Source organism: Ammodytes marinus, assembly GCF_949987685.1.
Source record: "Ammodytes marinus genome assembly, chromosome: 12".
NCBI classification, from domain to species: domain Eukaryota; kingdom Metazoa; phylum Chordata; class Actinopteri; order Uranoscopiformes; family Ammodytidae; genus Ammodytes; species Ammodytes marinus.
The window spans coordinates 15,895,303-15,915,081 of NC_137216.1; the positions used below are offsets into that span (position 1 = coordinate 15,895,303).

A 19,779-nucleotide genomic window follows, 5' to 3' on the forward strand; every position below is an offset into this window, starting at 1 on the left:
CTTCTTAATGGAAGTCAGCAATACTTTCTAATATAACAATTAAATAAAGTTTGATGGGTGACGTTTACAGTGTACTACAATTAGCGTTTAGTTTGTTGAATCAACTAAATAAAAAATGTATCAGATTAATCGACCAGCTACTGAGACTGTCTGACAACAATGTTTTGATTGACTCATAATGTTTTACACAGAGGAAAAGAAATCCTTACACTTTAAATATTTAATAACCCTTGTTCATCATATATGTATTATTTAATGGGTAACATATTGTTTAGGCTCTGTGCACTTTGTATATTTCCCATAACTAGAAATCAAAAGTACAGAAAAAAAAATATATAGCATATTCTTGTAGGAAGTTTGACAGGGTAAGTTCAGAATGATTACTTTTTTTGGCCTGGGAAATTGTTAAAATAAACATTTTCATTTAAAAATAACTTAATTTGTGCTCTTTTTCTTGAAGTTGTATAATTTAAAGCAGTTGTTTTTTGTGCTCTTTTTCCTTATGACCTACTTTAATGTTTTTAACCTCACTAGGATGGTGGTGTATTAATTCTTCTCCCCTGATGCAACAGTTACTCTCCCTCTCCTCAGGGATTCCCCGCTCTTGTTTGATCACCACTGGTCATTCACTCTGCTTGTTTTGTTTGCCGCGGTTGTGTAACAGCCTGAAGGGCCTTTTGTGTTTTGGTTCTGCAGATCACCCTGTCAGACGATGAAATCAAAGAGCCACCCGCTCTTGTTCTGTCTTATTTACTGGCAGCTCATACCTCCATGCACCTCTTGTAACCACAGTAACAGGACAAAGAACACGTGTGTTTGTACATGTATGTTTGCAGTAGCTGCTGATTGTCATTGTATGGCTTTAGAGGTAACAAATTGGGTTACTTGATTTTATCTCGGCCCTTCCAGGATGGATTACTGCTTTATAAAAAACCCACTGTGGGCAAAGAAGATAACGGGAACTAGGCCTATTCCGTATTCACAGTTTCCAATGAGTCAGCTCGCCTTCTCCTTTTAGCCTGTTGAATGGTTACTGGCAAGTCAAAGGCCCATTTAAAAAATCTTACGAGAAGAAAACAATACCAAAGTTCAATTTTTTATGTTGTAACGGTGCATTTCTGTCCCTGTGCTTGCGACTGTGTCTGTTTTGTCTGACCTTTATGTCATTAAAAAAAGCTTTCTCTGGCCAAAACATTGCAGCGTTACCACTTGATGTTTTGCAGTTCTAGTGGTTTGATGAAATATTAACACCCCCCTCTCTCCCCTCCCTTTCTTAACTTCCTCAGAAATTCAGACGGAGAGTTCAGGAATCCACCCAAGTCCTGAGAGAACTGGAAATTTCGTTACGGACCAATCATATAGGGTGAGTCTTTCGCTGCCGGACTTTGTGAAGCTTGTGTAGTGTTGAATTTCCCAGACCTGCTTATATTAGATTCAGGGGGGGAAAAAGTTAGAAATTCCAGACACCCGGAGACGCATACGTTGACACTAACCACCACCACCACCACCATCCCCCATTCATCTCAGGCTCTCTGGCCTAATATTACACATAAAGCCATGCGGGCGATGGAGAAAAGATGAATCGATTTATTGTTTTGGGGCAGATGACGCTTGCATAGCCTATGGAAGGAAAACTCAATTCTCTTGTAGCAGTAGAGCTGCAAAACATGATTCATCAGTGTGTTATTCTGTCGTTCTCAAGACTTTCTGTGAAGACATCAGGATATGACTATACAACAGGTACACACCAGAAAAAGACATTGGAGTATTCATGTGTAATTCCAGGTATGCCAGGGGTTACAAGCCTCAACTTGCTGCAGCTGCATATTGATTCTGTGTTGTATAGTCATCGTCAAAGGAAAGATCAATATCTCGACGAGCGTCACACAATGTCTCAGTGTTGTGTCTCGCTCTACATCACAGGGCTTGTCTCGAAGATCAGAGACCCTGATAGTTAAAGACTGTGAAGGATTGCGTCATTAATGAGGCCTAATGCATTATGGGATCTGTAGGAACCAAGTGAGCCTCGTTTATCATGGCAATGTCTAAATGAAATAAGATGCAGACTAGGGAAATAAATAAATGTGTGTGTGTATATATGTACACAGGCAGTGGGCACATTACATCCTAGATAATAGCATTTGTTTAACTTTCTAAGTTAAAATAAATGAATAAATTAGAATAAGACCTTAACAGTTCTTAATCTATGCAGTACAGAAAAAAGACAACATAGCAGCATTTAAGGGGAGCTCTGATCAAACATTGACAAGTTGAATGAAGCCTTTTGGGTCTGCGAAAAAAATTGCTGTACACTGACTTTGGTTGAGAAAAAAAATTCTTGAAAACTTCAAGTTTGAATATGAAAGCAATCTGGGATTATAGTTATTATTTTATCAGTCAGTAGAGTGGTGTTGTCTGTGATTAAGGGTTAGAGTTGCACACGTAGACAAGATTGCTTAAGAATTTACTCATTCATAAGCATACAAAGAAACCGATAAATACTGAGCATCAATGGTTCATGGATGAAGCCCCTAGGATTCTGTAGTGGGAATTTGGATGAGGGCTAGCAGCTGGGAGGGATGTTGAAGGTGGGCTGTCACACGAGACATGGGGACCCTGCCAAGGACAGGAAGAGGCTGCACTGAGAGCCTCCTCTGACTAGACTGTTGTGACGGCAAAGATGCAGAGATACACTGGTTACACAACCACCACCAGACCTGACCACACACACACACACACACACACACACACACACACACACACACACACACACACACACACACACACACACACACACACACACACACACACACACTCACACTTTAGTGCAATTCGTCTGTCTCACACAAAGCATCTCATGTTCCTTGACAACACCGTCTCTCACACTTCCTTCACATTGGATTCTGCTCTCCAAACCAAATAAACTCCAGACCCTTTTTCCTGTCTGGCAAATCAATTAAGACCTCATGTTGGTAAACTAGATTACATAAATAATCCACCTAATCTAGATTAGACAATGAAGCATTAACTATAATGGCAGAAGGACAGGGAGAGACATGGAGATAGTATGAGGAGGGGGCAGCGAGACAGTGAATGATTACTGCTCATTTTACAGAGGTGATAAAGAGAATAATATGCAGCACGTAGGCTGTGTATAATAGGCAGATTGTCTCTGTACGAGCCCTGCTGATGATAACCCCGGCCCCCTGCCTGCCTACCGGCCTGCTCCTCACATCTTGCTGCAGTGGTCAGCAACATGTGGTGAATGGGAGGATTGTTAGTCAGTGTCCTGTGGTAATGATTACCATGTGGCCTGGCAAAGGCCACACCTCCCCAAGTCTTTTTTCCCCCTTACAACAGGACTGGCCCCACCAGACACCCCTTTACTGGCAATTCTTGTTAGTCTTACTCGCTCCCCAAGTAGTAAAACCACAGGGGAGCTAATAAAGACGCAGCTAGAGGATTTTAAAAGCAGTTTAGCCCCTACGTTCCATCAGCACAGGGCCACTCAAAAAGCCTGCCGGTGTCGTTATGTTTATGCGCTGCAAATTTCTCTAAAATCACGGAGCAATCAGGCCTGTCGAAGCAGCCGGGTTACCAATAAAAAACACACAGCACCTTTCAAAGGATGTGATTAAATAAAGATGTTCTGTGATTCAGCCCCACACTGCTTATAAATATGGCGGGGAGAGCAGCACATGCCAAAGGTAGCGGGAGTTTTCCCTGCGAAAAAGCTCGGCCTGTCTGTGCAGAATAAGAAATGAGAGTGTGCTGAATGGGTGGCCCAGTGCCTGTAAGGAAGCTGAGAATGGGCTTTTGATCATTTTGTGGACTTGTCTTTACCAGAGTTAGGAACTGTGTGTGTGTGTGTGTGTGTGTGTGTGTGTGTGTGTGTGTGTGTGTGCTGTAGAGATGCATAGAGAGAGAAAACAGGCAGACTCAATAGTGTGTGTGTGTGGAAGCCTGTGCTTTTGCAAACACACGCAAGTGTGCTGTGTTTGAAAAACTTCAAAGCTTCCTGGCTCCGAACAGCAAATGGGTCATTACAATTCTTCTCTGCAAATTAAGGGAGGAGAGGAAAGGAGAGGAGAGGAGAGGAGAGGAGAGGAGAGGAGAGGAGAGGAGAGGAGAGGAGAGGAGAGGAGAGGAGAGGAGAGGAGAGGAGAGGAGAGGAGAGGGGGGTTTCGGAAAACATCTGTATACCCAAGGTCACGTCTGGTCAAAGCATGCATGTGTTGGAAGTTGGAACATAGAGTTGATGCATTGCATACTCTAATGGCTTTTCCTGTAGCATTACCGAAGGGTAAGGGTTAGACGGAAGTCTGACGCGTGTGTGAATTAATGTAATGTCCAGAAGATGCCGTATTGTCGGATAGGTCAATCCTTTTATTGACTACAAAAAAACAAACTGTTCCAAGGGTTATTGTTCTTTCAGATAAACACAAAATAGGCTTTTTCTTCTCCCATATACAAACATTTGCAAGAGCACGAGCACGATCAAAAACTGTGTGGCCTTCCCCATTACACACCTGAATCTAATCCCACGTTGCCAGGTATTTATGCTATCCACCCTCTGCAGACACCAAGGCCACACCTCTCAATCATTAATTAAACAAACATAAACAGCAATTTGGCTCCAACACATACTATACAAATAAGCATCCCAAAAATGGAAAAAGAGAAAAAGGACTTTAACAAACCTACACCAATGTTGAGTGCTATACCATTAAATATGAAGCCTTGAGTGATAGTGATTGAGTGTGGTATGTTACAGGTGTAGGACTTATTCCAAGCGTCTGCTTCACCTCAGTGTTTTATCTGTGATCATTTTAGTTTTTAACTGATTTAAATAGAAAAAGATTTTCTGTGCTAATAAACTTTTTTTTGAGATTGAACATGTTTTCTCTTCTCCTCAGGTGGGTGAGAGAATTCCTAAATGAAGAGAACAAAGGCCTGGACGTGCTGGTGGAGTACCTTTCTTTTGCACAGTATGCCGTCACGTAAGTCAGTAGCAGCTCTTTCTCTCTCTCTACCAATATAGTCTATGTGTGTGCAGTACAGACAACCAACACAATGCTATTATTCTGCACAGCCACTGAAGCATCTCTGCACAGCACCACCAACAACACTGCTGCTGCTGCTCTTTGGTTGTCAGAAACACTGAGTCACACCGGGGCCATGGCTGACACATTGGCCCTGTGTATTATACTACCAACCACAGGCTTCTATTGATAGATTGACGGTGTGATTATTAGTCATTCACAAGGTCCCCTTTCAGGGCCGAAGAGCCACGCAGTTAAATTTTTAATTCACTCCCCCACTTCACCATATGTTATTATGGTCTGTTCACATTATGAATGGTAAGCCGTAAAAGTGTGTTTACCCTCAGTACCGTGGCACCAGCAATTTAAAAGTCATGGAAACGATCAGTCTAAAAACCAAAACTAAATGCTGTAAATACCAGCTCTTTCCAAGGTTTCTGCTGAGTAAAACAAAACATGAGACCTTTGGCTCACCTATTATGTTTGAACCTGAAATGTTAGCCTTAGCACTGGGGCACATCGTAAAATCTGCATATATGTAAAAATAAAATAGATATGTATATAGACAGAAGTTATTGCCTCAATGGCCCGCTTACTGACAAGGCTTGTTTGGTTTTTACTTTGCCGGTTCTTGCAACTGGCAACATGTTGGTTAGCCTAGCAATCGTAGTTGTCTTAGATTGGCTAGTTTAGCTAAGGTGGTTATCTTGGCCATTAATTGATGGCAAGGAAAAGTTTATGTAATATAGGCCTATATAAAAATAAAGTCTATTTTCAGCTGTAAAATGTTCTGCTTCTGCCTTAGAAAAACTGTAATTAATCAAATGTTAGGGTTCTTAGTTTTTAAACAAAATTGTTCTTGGGGTTTTATCAGATAATTTACTTGTTCACAGAACCACAACCAGTCAGTCTTTGAAGCTACAGCCTAGTGCATAACTTCTGTCCCACCTATGGGAATTCTAAGTATACAACAACACTGTTGTGTTGGGGCATCTACATGAGGTAGGCTAAGCCTATGGTGATTGCACATGGATTTTAAACTTTCTGCTGTACGTCCGGGGGTTTTTCTTAGCAGTAGAACCAAAAACTGTAACATTTCTTGGGCCATTCTCCTCTGCCAGTGTCGGAGTGACACAAGTTTGAAAAAGCTTTCTCACTCACTCTCTTTTTTTATGGTGCGACAGGTTTGATGGAGACTGTGTGGAGAACAACCCAGAGGCTATGATGGATAAGTCTAAAGCCTGGAGCCGCTCTATAGAAGACCTCCATGGAGGAAACACCCTGCCGTCTCCCATCACCGGGAACAGCATCACACGTGCTGGGAGACATTCCACGTTACGGTACGAACACCCCCCCCTCCCTGGGTGATTATTTTGAGAAGTCATTCCTTTCATATAATGCCTCAGCAGCCGCTTTATGTAGTCATGAGGTCTGTAAGACTTTAAATGGCTATAACCCATTTTTACAAGAGAGGCAAATAGCATTTGAATGGCCTTTTTAGATTGTCAAACTCTTTGGTTTTGTACATGATTGTGACACATGATTGACAGCTATTTTCACGTTACAGATGATGTGATGTAGCAGAAGGAATGATCTTTTAATGGAGAAGATCTTCTATTGTGTTTTTGTTTTTATAACACCAAACGGACTAAAATAACTCCAAATCCTGTGCATAGAGGATTTCCCAGAAGTGAATTCATAAGCTCATGCTAATAGAAGCTCTGCAGCACAAATCCCATTCAGTTGTGCATTATTTCTCTAATCCTCCCTTCACTCTTTTGCTCGCCTATATAATAATTTAGAACTTAGCCATCTGAGACAGTCATAGATATGATATGATATGTGTCTTGTTTAGTAAAACACACCTAATTAGCTGCAGTATAAGACTATCAATACGATACAAATGTAAAACCTTTCGAAGAACTGTTATTTATATTGCAGGTTCTTATGCACATTCATAATCAGGGCTCGTTATTTACATACATCTTATCTGTGACATATAGGTACATCTGTAATCAATATTGGCCCGTAACTGACTGTGTAGTCGAGTCACGTTATATAACCTCACTTGCTCATCTGCTGCCTCCAGATGTACAGTATCCATGATGTGCAATCACTTTCGAGCATTGTGTGTAACAGTGTATCTTCACTGAGGCTGACATTCTCTTCTGTTCTGTCCTGATGTTCCTCCATAGTCATCTGCTCCACTGTCTGCCAGCCTTCGACAGCAGGCAGGTCTCACTTTGCTGGCTCACAGTGAGCTCTAACCCTGCATCCTTGCTCCCTCCCAAGACATATACACACACACACACACACACACACGCACACAAACATTTCCCCAGCCTCATTGCACCTTATACATCCCCGCTAGTGCTGCCCAGATAATTTGTACCACTGTCTGTGTTGGGGATGTGAATTATTTGTACTGCCAGCCTCCCCTCCTGCGCTTGAGACTGAATTCTCTTTTCCTTGGAGCAAACGTTTTTTTTTCCTGCACTCATTGTTCTTGCCTCTGTGCCTGTGTGCGTCTTGTGTGGCTCCCCAAATTCCATTCTGTGCAGAAGCTAGCCTAGTTTCTACAAAAGCCCCTTTACTACACTAAAACCACTACGGATATATTAGATGAGGTATAAATCCTCTGTATTTTGGATGAATATTCCCTTTTACATTTTCGATAACAGATGTCATGTCACTAATTATAAAGCATTTGCTCTGATCTACTTTCACTGGTTAAAATCATTTTTAAATGTCCATTATACAGAATTTTTCTCCCTTATTGTGTTGATGTCTCTTTAGATTAGCCGTGAATTAGAGTAACGTAAACTCAATAACTAACCACTGGGTGCCAAATTAAGATTTGTATCTGTCCTCTTCACTGCCATCTTGAAGGATACCCAGCACACTGAGCTGTCCAAAATGCTCCCAAATGAGACGGTGAGACTGAAGAGCTACATGGAGTTGGCTAGGAATGTGTAGCATGTGTTAGACCTGTATTTTATATTTTATAGTCTGTAGTATAGCTGTAGTGCTAGCGAGATATTGTCCTGTGGTGTGATTTAGAACGTGCTCTGTTTTGTTTTGGTCGTCCTGTGTTGATAAAAATGGTCTGGAATGTGTTTTTTTAAACAGGACATTAAACTCTAGACGGCCCAGTGTTTTTTCTTCTGCTTAATGAGAATAAATCAGACCACAGCTACTTCCCTGTTCTTTTTTTTTTGTAAAGCCCTTTTGGATCAACCATGTTCTATTTAATGTGCTGTATTAAGTTCAGTTGAATAATTTCAGACGAGTCAAAACAGGTCAAAGTATTAGATATTGCTAGTGATATGTGTAATCATTTATCATTACCTTGGTTTGAGATTAAGAAATAGTGTTACTCATTTCCTTCTAGTTGTGCCGCGCCTTAGTCTGGGTGTTGATTAATCGGGAGGGGAAAAGCCTGGGAGGAATCAGGATTTTTATTTTATTTTATTTTTTTAGTCAACAAATGTCTCATGCACCAGGCTGACAGCACATCCTGCTGAACACGACATGTAGAATACCGGTACTAAGAAATAAAAAGATCCATTTACTCCTATAGTAAAAGTCAGACATTCACTTGATCACAAACACTACATTTTTGAAGGCAGGAATTTTACAAGTTTTCAATGACATTTCAAACTGATTTTGCCACATTAAGTAATAATAATTCTTAACCGTCCTTGTCCTACACGGCATGTTGTGACTCACACAGGAGTCACGCCAGCAGGCATGCGAGCTGACACGAATCGGGTTGTTTATCAGTAGCCTGAAGAAACGTTTTCCCCCTCAGAACCCTGCCTAGTAATTGAACCTCGTGACAGAAGTCTGAGAATGAACCGTTTTGCTGTGACTGTGTATTATTCATCGTTTCTCTTTCATTGAGAAGGACAGGAGAGAAAAGTGTTTGTCTACATTAAGCTGCACAATCACTGCGCTGCATGCAAATGACTTGAATTCTTTCACTTGAGCTGAAAGTGATAACTTTGTGAAGCACATACAATTAAAACAATTGAATGAGGGGCATCCTGTGGCCTCGGCGAGGCTGTAGATTATGTAGCCTTTGTGTGTGTTTTAATGTAATGTGCCGTGGCAGTTTAATAGCCTCCCTATGGGAAGGAGGCATCTGTTTTCTTCTTTATCTAGGCCCTGTACACACTTGTTTGTGTTCAGATACTTGTATACTTAACACTTATTTTCATTCAAAATGGCCCTTGTTGTTTCATATTAGCACTGACTTTTTTTCATCTTTTCTGTGATTTGTTTTAGTTCCAACACACTGCCGAGTCGGAGAACGCTGAAAAACTCCCGACTGGTCTGCAAGAAAGACGACGTCCATGTCTGCATCATGTGCCTGCGCGCTATCATGAACTACCAGGTCAGCCCTTTGTACTCCCTCAGGAGACCAGCACGCAGGCTGCATGTCCCTCTGGACTAAAGCACACTTATCTAACTCAAGCCAAATTCAATTTGTTCTCCTGCTAGCTCTCTCCATGTTTCATTTATAATGCAGAGGAATGCACCTCTTGCTCATTCAGTGGCTCCTCTTCTGTTAATTAGCTTCTTTGTCTCTGTCTCTGTCTCTTTCTCCCTCTCGTTTTGTTTTGAATCTTCCAGTACGGCTTCAACATGGTCATGTCACACCCACATGCTGTGAATGAAATTGCACTAAGTCTCAACAACAAAAACCCAAGGTAAGTTAAAAAACAAGAAGGTAAAGCTAACTTTAAAATATGGAAAGATTGACCTTAAGTCCGGTTTTCTCAGATATTTTGTTAGCACTTTATTTTTGTCGTTTTGTTTTCTTTTTCTTTATTGCACATAAGAAAAGTAAAAAAAGGAATAGATACATAAGGTAGGAAGTCAAAAGACAAATACGAAAAACATGAACTGAAGAGCCAGAAAAAAACATTCAACATATAGACAAATACTTTATCCAAACAAAAACATCAAAATCTAGGTATTTCACCAACAAAGACCCAAATACATAATGGAGCATTAGAAAGTCCAGTGTAGCCACAGTGCACTTGTACAGTCTGATCCAGAGTGTCTTTGTAGCTCTAGGGCACATTCATACACGGCAGACGGGTGAGGGCACCGCTGGCACACTGCACTTATGCTTACTGACAGACACTGGAAGGACACAAGTGTGTGTGTTTGTGTTTTCACTTAGTGCCCCGTGGCTCAGGGATTTCCTCAAAAGAGGATATGAAAACCACTTGGCATCACCTGTCACATCTCATCTCATCTGAACAGAGAAATACTGCACGAAATGAACCTGGAGACTGAACACACACACACACACACACACACACACACACACACACACACACACACACACACACACACACACACACACACACACACACACACACACACTCACACTCACACTCACACTCACACTCACACTCACACTCACACTCACACACACACACACACACACTCACACACACTCACACTCACACACACACACACACTCACACACACACACACACACACAGAGAGAGAGAGCGTATGCCTGAGGGATTCATTTTTTAATCCAGAGAATGAAATACACATGTGAAGCCTTTTTTAATTTAATTTTTAATTGGCTCTTATGTCGTGACTTTACTAGACTTTTTATTTTTTTTACGTCAGGCTTCATATTCTTGATGTGTCAATCATAAAAAAAATATATTTTAAAAACTAATTTCATATTTCTAAAGATGTAGCCTATACAACTTTAAAAGACCCCGGACTATTTCTATTCCACACAGAGGTTTCGGCATTGGCGGGATCAACAACTGTTTTCCACTTTGTTTGCTCCATATTTAACTACAGGTTTGCTGCAGAACAGAACTGGCACTTGTCATTTACTAAAAATTCCTGCCTTTATTTCCCCACCTTAACCCTCTGTTTTACAGAACCAAAGCTCTGGTGTTGGAGCTCCTGGCGGCAGTTTGTCTCGTGAGAGGAGGCCACGAAATTATTCTCTCTGCGTTCGACAACTTTAAGGAGGTACGAGCTTATGGGGAGGCGGGATAGTGGGGTCTGAGGAGACACAACCTGTCATTACATATTGACTGCAATTTTCAAACAGTGACTCAGCCCAGGTGGAATGCCCCCCCCCCCCCAATCTCCCTTAGGTAGATTGAGACCAGCAGATTCCCTGTTTCTGCAAACGGGACAGTATTTAATACGTGTCACTTTTAAAAAATGTAAGGAAAAACAGAAAAAAAACTGCCGGATACAGAATTGGGAGCGAATCCTCAAATGCCTCCCTCATTACAGAAACCCATCGTAAGTAATCCTCAAATGCCTCACTCATTACAGAAACCCATCGTAAGTGAGAGTTCCTTGTGCACACATTAACAGCAGAAGTTTAGCTGCATAACACAGAAGCATCCACTCGACACAGCCAGAGAAAACAATGTGTGTGTGCTAACTGGATTTGGCAGACATATCAAAGCTGAGAATAGCAAGACAGAAAGAGTTAACACAAAGCCTTTCCTGACCCCTTGCCCGTCTGGATTAGGAATTCTGTCTGAAAAAGAAAATAGTGGGATGTTTATTATAGAGCATGCCAATAACAGCAGACCCTATTTTGTATACGGCCCTGCAAAAAACGGGGCCGACTGCAGTTAATGCAATATTTACACCACCGGATGAAATATTGAGTGTTGCTCTCAGTGGGAGAAAAATGCTTAAGAGAGATCCTGGCTCGTCTAATGAGACGATGGGTTTCTGTAATGAGTGAGGCATTTAAGGATTCGCTCCCAATTCTGTATGCGGCAGTTTTTTTCTTCAGTTTTTCCCTTAATTTTTTTTTAAAGTGACACGTATTAATTACAGTGTATTTCGTTTGTGTTTGATGGAGGTGCCCACAGCTGAGAATCAAGGCATTACTTAAAGATTTCTTTGGATACGTGCCCCTCCACTTCCTCCCTCCCTCCCTTCCTTCTCAATTCTCTATCATGCTCCATCTCCCTCATTGGCCTGCAGTTGAACTGTCTGAACCGCAGAGCATCTCTCCCTCCCTTTTCATCTCTCTGTCTCTGTTTCTTTGCTGTCTCCAAAATTCCAACTCCAAAAAGCCTTTGCTGTTAGAACAAAAAGCTTACAGTATATGTGGTAAAAGATGAACGGCAAACAGCATTGAACTCTGATGCGCTGTGTACAAACTCTGGCGGATTTATATAAACAGAAGAATCATTCAGGAGCACTACACGTGTAACTGATAATGATGATAAATATCACTCGATGATATCTCTTTCTCTGAAGCCGAGCTGGGATGTATAAAGAAGCTAACGTCATTGATGTTTGATCTTCACATACTTTTGATAAGCTCTGGTTTTCTGACTGCATTAATAATTAATAGTGATATTTTGTTTTGCAGGTATGTGTGGAAACGCAGAGGTTTGAGAGGCTAATGGAGTATTTCAAGAACGAGGACAACAACATTGACTTTATGGTAGGTACACACACACACACACACACACACACACACACACACACACACACACACACACACACACACACACACACACACACACCTAATAACTTATTGATAGCACTGCGATATCCCTAGAAAAAATCCGACATCACCTGGCTTGTGAAGCCATTTGAGCTGAAGTGCGAATGCTCAGTGTTTTATGTCAGGACTAAATCTAATCTTTGGGTTAGACGGGGAGCTTCAAAGGGCCAGACGATGCTATAGCTGTAATCATAGTTTTCTGCTCGTCAGAAATATAGATAGTTTGAGAACTGTTGCACACATGTCCCCAAAAGCAATAACTTAATGAAAATACCAATTTTGCATTCAGTTTGAGTGTACACACTCATACAGTGATCAGTCTTCATGCAAACCTTCTAATGTTTCTCATCTGAGCGCAATCTACACAAGTTTGGAGCAATACATTAAACTAGTGCGACCCCTATACGAGGAACCCAGCCCCAGCCAAATCTCCCATTTCCTTGCAGAGCATTAGCCTCGCAGATAAGAAGACACTGTAAAGACAGTGCCAACTTAAACGTGATTTCATCCAGTGCGTGTGTGTATGTCTAGTATCCATGCGTCGTAAACACTTGTCAGTGTGCGTGACTGAAAACCAACTAATGCTGTGTTTGAATGGGCCTTCAATAGGAGTTCTGACAGTCCACTCACTCTGTCAGTCCCTCTGAAGGCCGTCGTCTGACAGCAGCACTCAGACAAAAAGACTGTCAAAAGCTGCCATGTCAAATGAGCTTCTTACCGCAGGTTCATTAGGCCAGTGGTTCGACCCCTTGATGTGTTTATGCCACAAGGCAATCCAATGCAGTCGAACTGGCTACTTTTTTTCATTTGTTTGCACAGATCCTTTTTAATCTGCCAGATAAACTACTCTGTTGACCAAGAAAAGCACAATAATGAGGATTTATACGCACACTTTCAGTAGAAGTCGTGTTGAAAGGACATAACAATGATTGATGAGCATAAAAAGCATTTCAATGTAGCAGCAGGCAGGCTGTTTGTCAGCAGCCTGTTTGGTTCTTATGCTATTTTTAAAATTACAACCACACTTTAAAAAAACATTAGAGATCCTACTGTTCCTGCTGTGTCCAATCCTCATTCACCATGTGTAATGTTTTTTTTCCTCCTGTTTTTAATTCCCTAGGTGGCCTGCATGCAGTTCATCAACATAGTGGTGCACTCAGTGGAAGACATGAATTTCAGAGTTCACCTACAGTTCGACTTCACTAAGCTGTGTCTGGACGACTACCTGGACGTGAGTTGAGACTTAATACTGCAGGAAAATTGGACGGACAGACAGACATTTTTACTTGCTTTCTTTTATTATATTCAGCTCAGTGTAGAGAGCATATGTTGTCATGACAGCACCCCTCCAGACAGCTGCCACAGAAAAGCAGTCAATAATGGCTTTTCCATTGCTTAAGATTTTATTTTTTTGTCAGTTGTATAAATCCCCCGTCTGCTGCTTCACTGCAGAGGTGAGATCAATGCTGGCCTCAGAGAAGAGTTAGAATATATATCTTCACTCCCCCTTAACAGCCTCACTCTTATCATCACAATATCTCATTTTGTGTGGCTCTTTTTCCAGAAACTGAAGCACACAGAGAGTGACAAGCTGCAGGTTCAGATCCAGGCCTACCTGGATAATGTGTTTGACGTGGGAGCCCTGCTGGAGGACGCCGAGACCAAGAACGCTGCTCTGGAGCGCGTGGAGGAGCTGGAGGAGAACATGTCACATGTGAGAGAGCCCTTTGACTTTTGCTATTTCTCTTGACATTTCACCTAATTTGTCTTCTCTTGTCAATGGTTTTCATATTGATGTTCAGTATGTCAAAATGTTGATGGCACAGTGCAATGACAGTGGGCATGGCTGTCTGTTTGGAGCTTTGTCAAACTTGCCTGTTATCACACAGTATTACCCTCTCAGAGTGGGATTTACTTTGATCTCATGCTTTCCCTTTTCTGTCAGCCACCACAGAAAGACTGTACGCACGCACGCATACACACGTACACACAGTGTGTGATTATAAGTTCTTACAATTAGCCCTTTTCCAGCCAAATGTGTTTGTAAAATGCATGTCCGTGTTGACATATTGACATATTGAGTTGGATGTTGTCATGGCAATGAGTTCACATCCCTCTGTGACCTTTTCGCTCTGGTCTTTTGTTCTTCTAGATGTCAGAGAAGTTGCAGGACATGGAGAACGAGGCCATGTCAAAGATCGTGGAGCTGGAGAAGCAGCTGATGCAAAGGAACAAGGATCTGGAATCCATCAGGGTCAGTCTCCCTCTCTCGACATTCACATTTGTATCTCTCTGAATTTGTCATTGAAGCTCTCCCAGATCCCACTGAATACAAATGGAAAGTCCTCCCGCCCCGCCCCGCACCGCAAACTGTAAAAATGTACTTTGGGGTTCTCACTCTCACCACAGTCATATTAAAAGTAAAGTACATGTAAATAGATAGAATTTGTACAAATCTTTACTGTCTGTTTGCTGTTCCTTTCCCACGCAGACGATCTACAAGGACACCAGCACGCAGGTCCTCTCGCTGCAGCAGATGGTGAAGGAGAAAGACGCAGCCATCCTGCGACAGGGTAACCTGGAGAAGAAGATCCACGAGCTGGAGAAACAAGGCACCATCAAGATCCATAAGAAGGGAGACGGAGACATCTCCATCCTGGCCACGCCCCTCTCCACTGTGGAGGGCTTCACACTGATCGGAGGAAATGGTGCAGCCGTGGATCCCAACCACGTTGGTCTTATAGGGGGCATGCTCGCTCCACCACCTCCTCCCCCACCCCCTCCACTGCCTGTGAACGGCACATGTAGGTTTACATTTATTAAAGTATGAATGCTGAGTGACTATTCAGATTTAGCGTGTTGGATGACAAATGATAGGAAGCACTGAGCTTAATAGTAAACATGACAACCCCAGATCTGAAGGTAAAGCTGTAGTGCGTACTTTTTCATATCATGTCGTTTACATTCAAGCCATTGCCAAATGAGTTGAAACAAAGATGATTAAGCCTATTGGCTTCACAAAACTCTCTGTATTATCTTCCCAACAATGGCGCTTGAGCTCAAGAAGCGCCCACAAAATGTTTCAGTCATTGATTCTAATGCTAAGAAAAAAATCCTGGATGTAAAGCAGAAGGATTTAAATTCATGGGCAATTACTGAAGGCTTGTCGTGTTGGATGCGCCAACACGACAGTATTGTTGAATTCCTCATGGGGGGCGACAGAAGTCACGCACTATACCTTTAACACCAATCAACACTGTAGTTAAATTAAAAAATGTTTACACTTCCACCAGCCATGCTTCACTCTTTACCGTCTCTTCTGCCTTCCAGTGTCAAACGGACCATCGTCGGCCCTCCCCGCTGCAGCAGCTGCCCCCCCTCCCCCTCCTCCTCCTCCCCCTCCCCCTCCTCCCCCCGGCCCAGCCTCACACATGTTGGCCCCCCCTCCTCCGCCTGGAGCCCCCCCACTGCCCGGCTGTGGCACGCCAACCGTCATCATGAACTCCGGGTTAGCAGGTAAGGTCAACCAATCGACAAAAAAATCATAAGCTCTTTGTGAATTCAGTGTTCAGATATGTGGTGAAAAAAAGATCCTATTTTGTGATGGTGGTACATTTTCTTCAAGTGAAAGAATATCGCATTTTCGCAATGAAACGCGTCACACCACAGGCTGTTAAATCACTATGAGAGATGATAGAATTGACAGTAGCTCCTGCTGCAGCTCGCTTTGTCAGAGACGCAAAGAAGTCCAGCTGTTTTGTCCAGTGAATGGCTAATATGTATTGCTCAATAAAGTTAGTTTATATTATATCTGTATGTTCATTGATTGGTAGACCAGAACACAGTACATCAATAAATGATAAGGCATGTTCCTGCTTAGATAATTAGACGATGATTAAAGACCTACTTCACCGGGGGGAGTATGAAGGTGTATTGAACTCCAAGATCCTATGTAGTATAAATGTGCAAAAAAAAATGTAATCGGTTCATCCCAGCCTGAGAAAAGGCAGAAAGAGTGTTTTATTGTATCACTAACCCTACATTTTACTAATCTGACATCACTTCAGTAAAAATGTAGGGTTAGGATTAACAGGACAGCTGGGAAAAGGGATGTCTGAAAAAAGACTAACGGAAGAAAAACCTCATTCATTATATTATGATAGCGATTTTATAATGATAGAATGCCGGTTCTGTATGGGTGAAGTATTCCTTTAATAACAAGGCTAGTAGCTGTGACTAGTCACATGATGAGTCACATCATTGCATTAGACCAGATCAGTTTGTACTGTACTGTATGTACATTACTGGGCATGTGTAAGCTAAGCTTTTAAAGTGATGTAACCACCTTTTGAGTCAGAAAACAGCAATGCCACGTTTGTTGGTTAAACGGTGAAATCCTTTACCGTACTGTGTGTATGAGATGTGCATGTGGAGGCCTTTCCTTTCTAACTCTTCTCATTTCTCAATGATATGTCTTTTTTGAAATTGTTTCTTTTTCTGCCAACCAGAGGGACCCATCAAACTCTTCTGTAGGTTTTTCTTCTCTTTATGTTTGTTTTGTTTTTTGTCCCTCCTTCCTTCCCTTCCTTCATCACAAGTTTTGAGAGTGGTATTTTCAGTCTTTGAATCCTAGTAGAAACGAACCAACAAGTCTTAAGAAATAATTTCATATCCATTTGTATGTTTCGCAATTTTATTTTCTCTTTTTATTTATTTTTTGCAACTTAGGCAACATATAAAACCACTTATACCAAAAACATGAGACATATAACTGTAATTCAGCTATTTTCCACTCCCAGAAGAACTTTCTGCGAAACATTTACAGGATTTCAATGACAAAGAAAATACCAAATTTTTAAATTCTGCATGATCTACCTTCAAGCCTTTCTGTAGTTTTGTGTGTGTGGTTGTGGGTGTGTGTGTCTGTATATATGAATTTAGTATCGCCACATCTCAAAGTGTCGGCTGCATGCTGAGACAGAGTGACCTGCTGTGACACGCTGTTGATTTGAAAGTGATAGGCATTTTTGCAGTGCTGGAATGCTGTTTACCTTTCCCACGACATCCTTATCTATTCTGTCCCTGCTGACATCTTGTCTGTGTGTCAAAGCAGGTGATCGGCTTCACTGAATCAGGCCAAGGTGGCCACAAATTATAGCCTTAATCTGCCCAATCAATAGCCACCAGGCCTGGGCAGGAAATCCAACCAAGCCAACACGTTTCACTCTGCATGGAAATCTGACCAAGTTATTTCTGTTTCGTGTACTTCAAAATAAGGATGCACCAGATAAATTTAAAAAACTTGAAATAGGATTACATGCTTTTAGAGTTTAGTCATGTCCATGCGTGTCACCAAATCCCAGATACATGTCTGCCCTTTCACTCGCAAGTGTGTGAATGTTTGTGTCTTACTCTTGATAGTAGATAGCGATTGCCGATGCAATGCTAACTCTTTTGTTTCCTGTGTAGCTGTTAAGATCAAGAAACCCATCAAGACAAAGTTCCGTATGCCCGTCTTCAACTGGGTAGCCCTGAAACCCAACCAGATCAACGGGACTGTCTTCAATGAGATCGATGATGAGAGGATACTGGAAGTGAGTTACGAAGCGTTCATTCAGCTCCTGGCCTGATTTCCCTTGATAGCAACATAGAAACCTGTTAATGTTTTGCTGTTCCCCTTTTTAAGGACCTGAATGTGGATGAGTTTGAGGAGATGTTTAAGACGAAAGCCCAGGGCCCAGCCATGGACCTCACCCTGAGCAGGCAGAAGACCATCCACAAGGGGCCCAACAAGGTGTCACTGCTGGACTCCAACAGAGCAAAGAACCTGGCTATCACACTGAGGAAAGTGGGCAAGACCCCCGAGGAGATCTGCAAGGCCATTCAGATGTAAGCCCCTTCAAAAGTTAATGTCAAACGATAATGTTTTCTGTTGTTCTTACTTGATCTCACTGCATGTAGCACTGTTCCTAATTGAGATTGTTGACAGGATTCTTTGGAGTGCACACAGTATGCTGGCTTGTTTTTGTGTTTTTTTCTTTTCTTTTATGTATATTCTATGCAATGTAAAGCGTCTTTGAGTGACCTCCAAAAAAGCGCTATATAAAACCTATCAATTATTATTATTATTATAAGTGGGCAAGCAAATAGTTTTTATTTAGAATTAGACTTTTGTAAATCTTTTTTTATTACAATATCCACATTACATCATATGCACTAAGTGAAGAAATGGATATATAATTATTAACAGAAGAGCTGTACAAAGCCAAGAGTGTTTGGAAAAAAAAAAAAAAAGTATCAAAAGCAATGTCCATTTCCTTTTCATTTTGATAAGATAAGGCTACGAAGAGAAACATATTACTTACTTTGAGTTTTCAGTATGTAATACACTTTGTTCATCTCTTACCCTCCTGCCTCCCTTCAGATTTGACCTACGAACTCTGCCGGTGGACTTTGTGGAGTGTCTGATGCGCTTCCAGCCCACCGAGCACGAAACTAAAACCATGCGTCAGTTTGAGAAGGAGCGCAAGCCTCTGGAGAGCCTGACGGACGAGGACCGCTTCATGGTGCAGTTCAGTAAGATCGAGCGGCTCATGCAGAAGATGACCATCATGGCCTTCATCGGCAACTTCTGCGAGAGCGTGCAGATGCTCACACCGGTGAGAACCTCTTACTCGCATCTTATTTTGACCGTTAAAGGTGCACTATGTAACTTTTGAGTGTGTCAGAGAAGAGAAATTGTTTTAAGGTATTCACAACTGAATAAACAAACTTTGCGAACGTAAACAAATTCCCCTCCCCTGAAACTGCATAGTGCACATTTAAAGACTGAAAAAAGTGTGAGGTTTTGACCATAGAAATGCTGCACTAAAATCTCCTTCAACTCCGTCCCGTTTCCCCCTCCCCCCACAGCAAATCCATGCAGTCATTGCAGCGTCCGTGTCCATAAAGTCGTCACAGAAGCTAAAGAAAATCCTGGAGGTAACTGAATCGTTTGTGCCTGGATGGAAAACATCATGTTATATCAATGCATGGTTTCCTTTTTTTCACATTCTTGCTCCCTCTCGCCGGGCAGATTATCTTGGCGCTTGGGAACTACATGAACAGCAGTAAAAGAGGAGCGGTGTATGGATTCAAGCTGCAGAGTTTAGACTTGGTAAGTTGCCTCCGATTGCCTTTTTATAGGTGGAGTCAGCAATTCTGGGG

General features: G+C 41.9%; 1 protein-coding gene across 2 annotated transcripts in view; it reads left to right on the plus strand.

Annotated features, from left to right (window-relative positions):
• The window catches only part of fmnl2a (formin-like 2a), a 49,971-nt gene that overhangs the window by 21,995 nt on the left and 8,197 nt on the right, over window positions 1-19,779 (plus strand). For both annotated transcript variants that reach the window (XM_080038292.1, XM_080038293.1), the window contains exons 4-20: window positions 1,287-1,363; window positions 4,917-5,000; window positions 6,227-6,382; window positions 9,330-9,438; window positions 9,678-9,754; window positions 10,964-11,057; window positions 12,436-12,510; window positions 13,694-13,804; window positions 14,138-14,287; window positions 14,726-14,827; window positions 15,065-15,377; window positions 15,904-16,089; window positions 18,043-18,167; window positions 18,260-18,462; window positions 18,998-19,232; window positions 19,486-19,554; window positions 19,649-19,729. In XM_080038292.1, coding sequence (XP_079894418.1) covers window positions 1,287-1,363; window positions 4,917-5,000; window positions 6,227-6,382; window positions 9,330-9,438; window positions 9,678-9,754; window positions 10,964-11,057; window positions 12,436-12,510; window positions 13,694-13,804; window positions 14,138-14,287; window positions 14,726-14,827; window positions 15,065-15,377; window positions 15,904-16,089; window positions 18,043-18,167; window positions 18,260-18,462; window positions 18,998-19,232; window positions 19,486-19,554; window positions 19,649-19,729 — 2,247 coding nt within the window. The remainder of the gene's footprint in view (window positions 1-1,286; window positions 1,364-4,916; window positions 5,001-6,226; window positions 6,383-9,329; window positions 9,439-9,677; window positions 9,755-10,963; window positions 11,058-12,435; window positions 12,511-13,693; window positions 13,805-14,137; window positions 14,288-14,725; window positions 14,828-15,064; window positions 15,378-15,903; window positions 16,090-18,042; window positions 18,168-18,259; window positions 18,463-18,997; window positions 19,233-19,485; window positions 19,555-19,648; window positions 19,730-19,779) is intronic.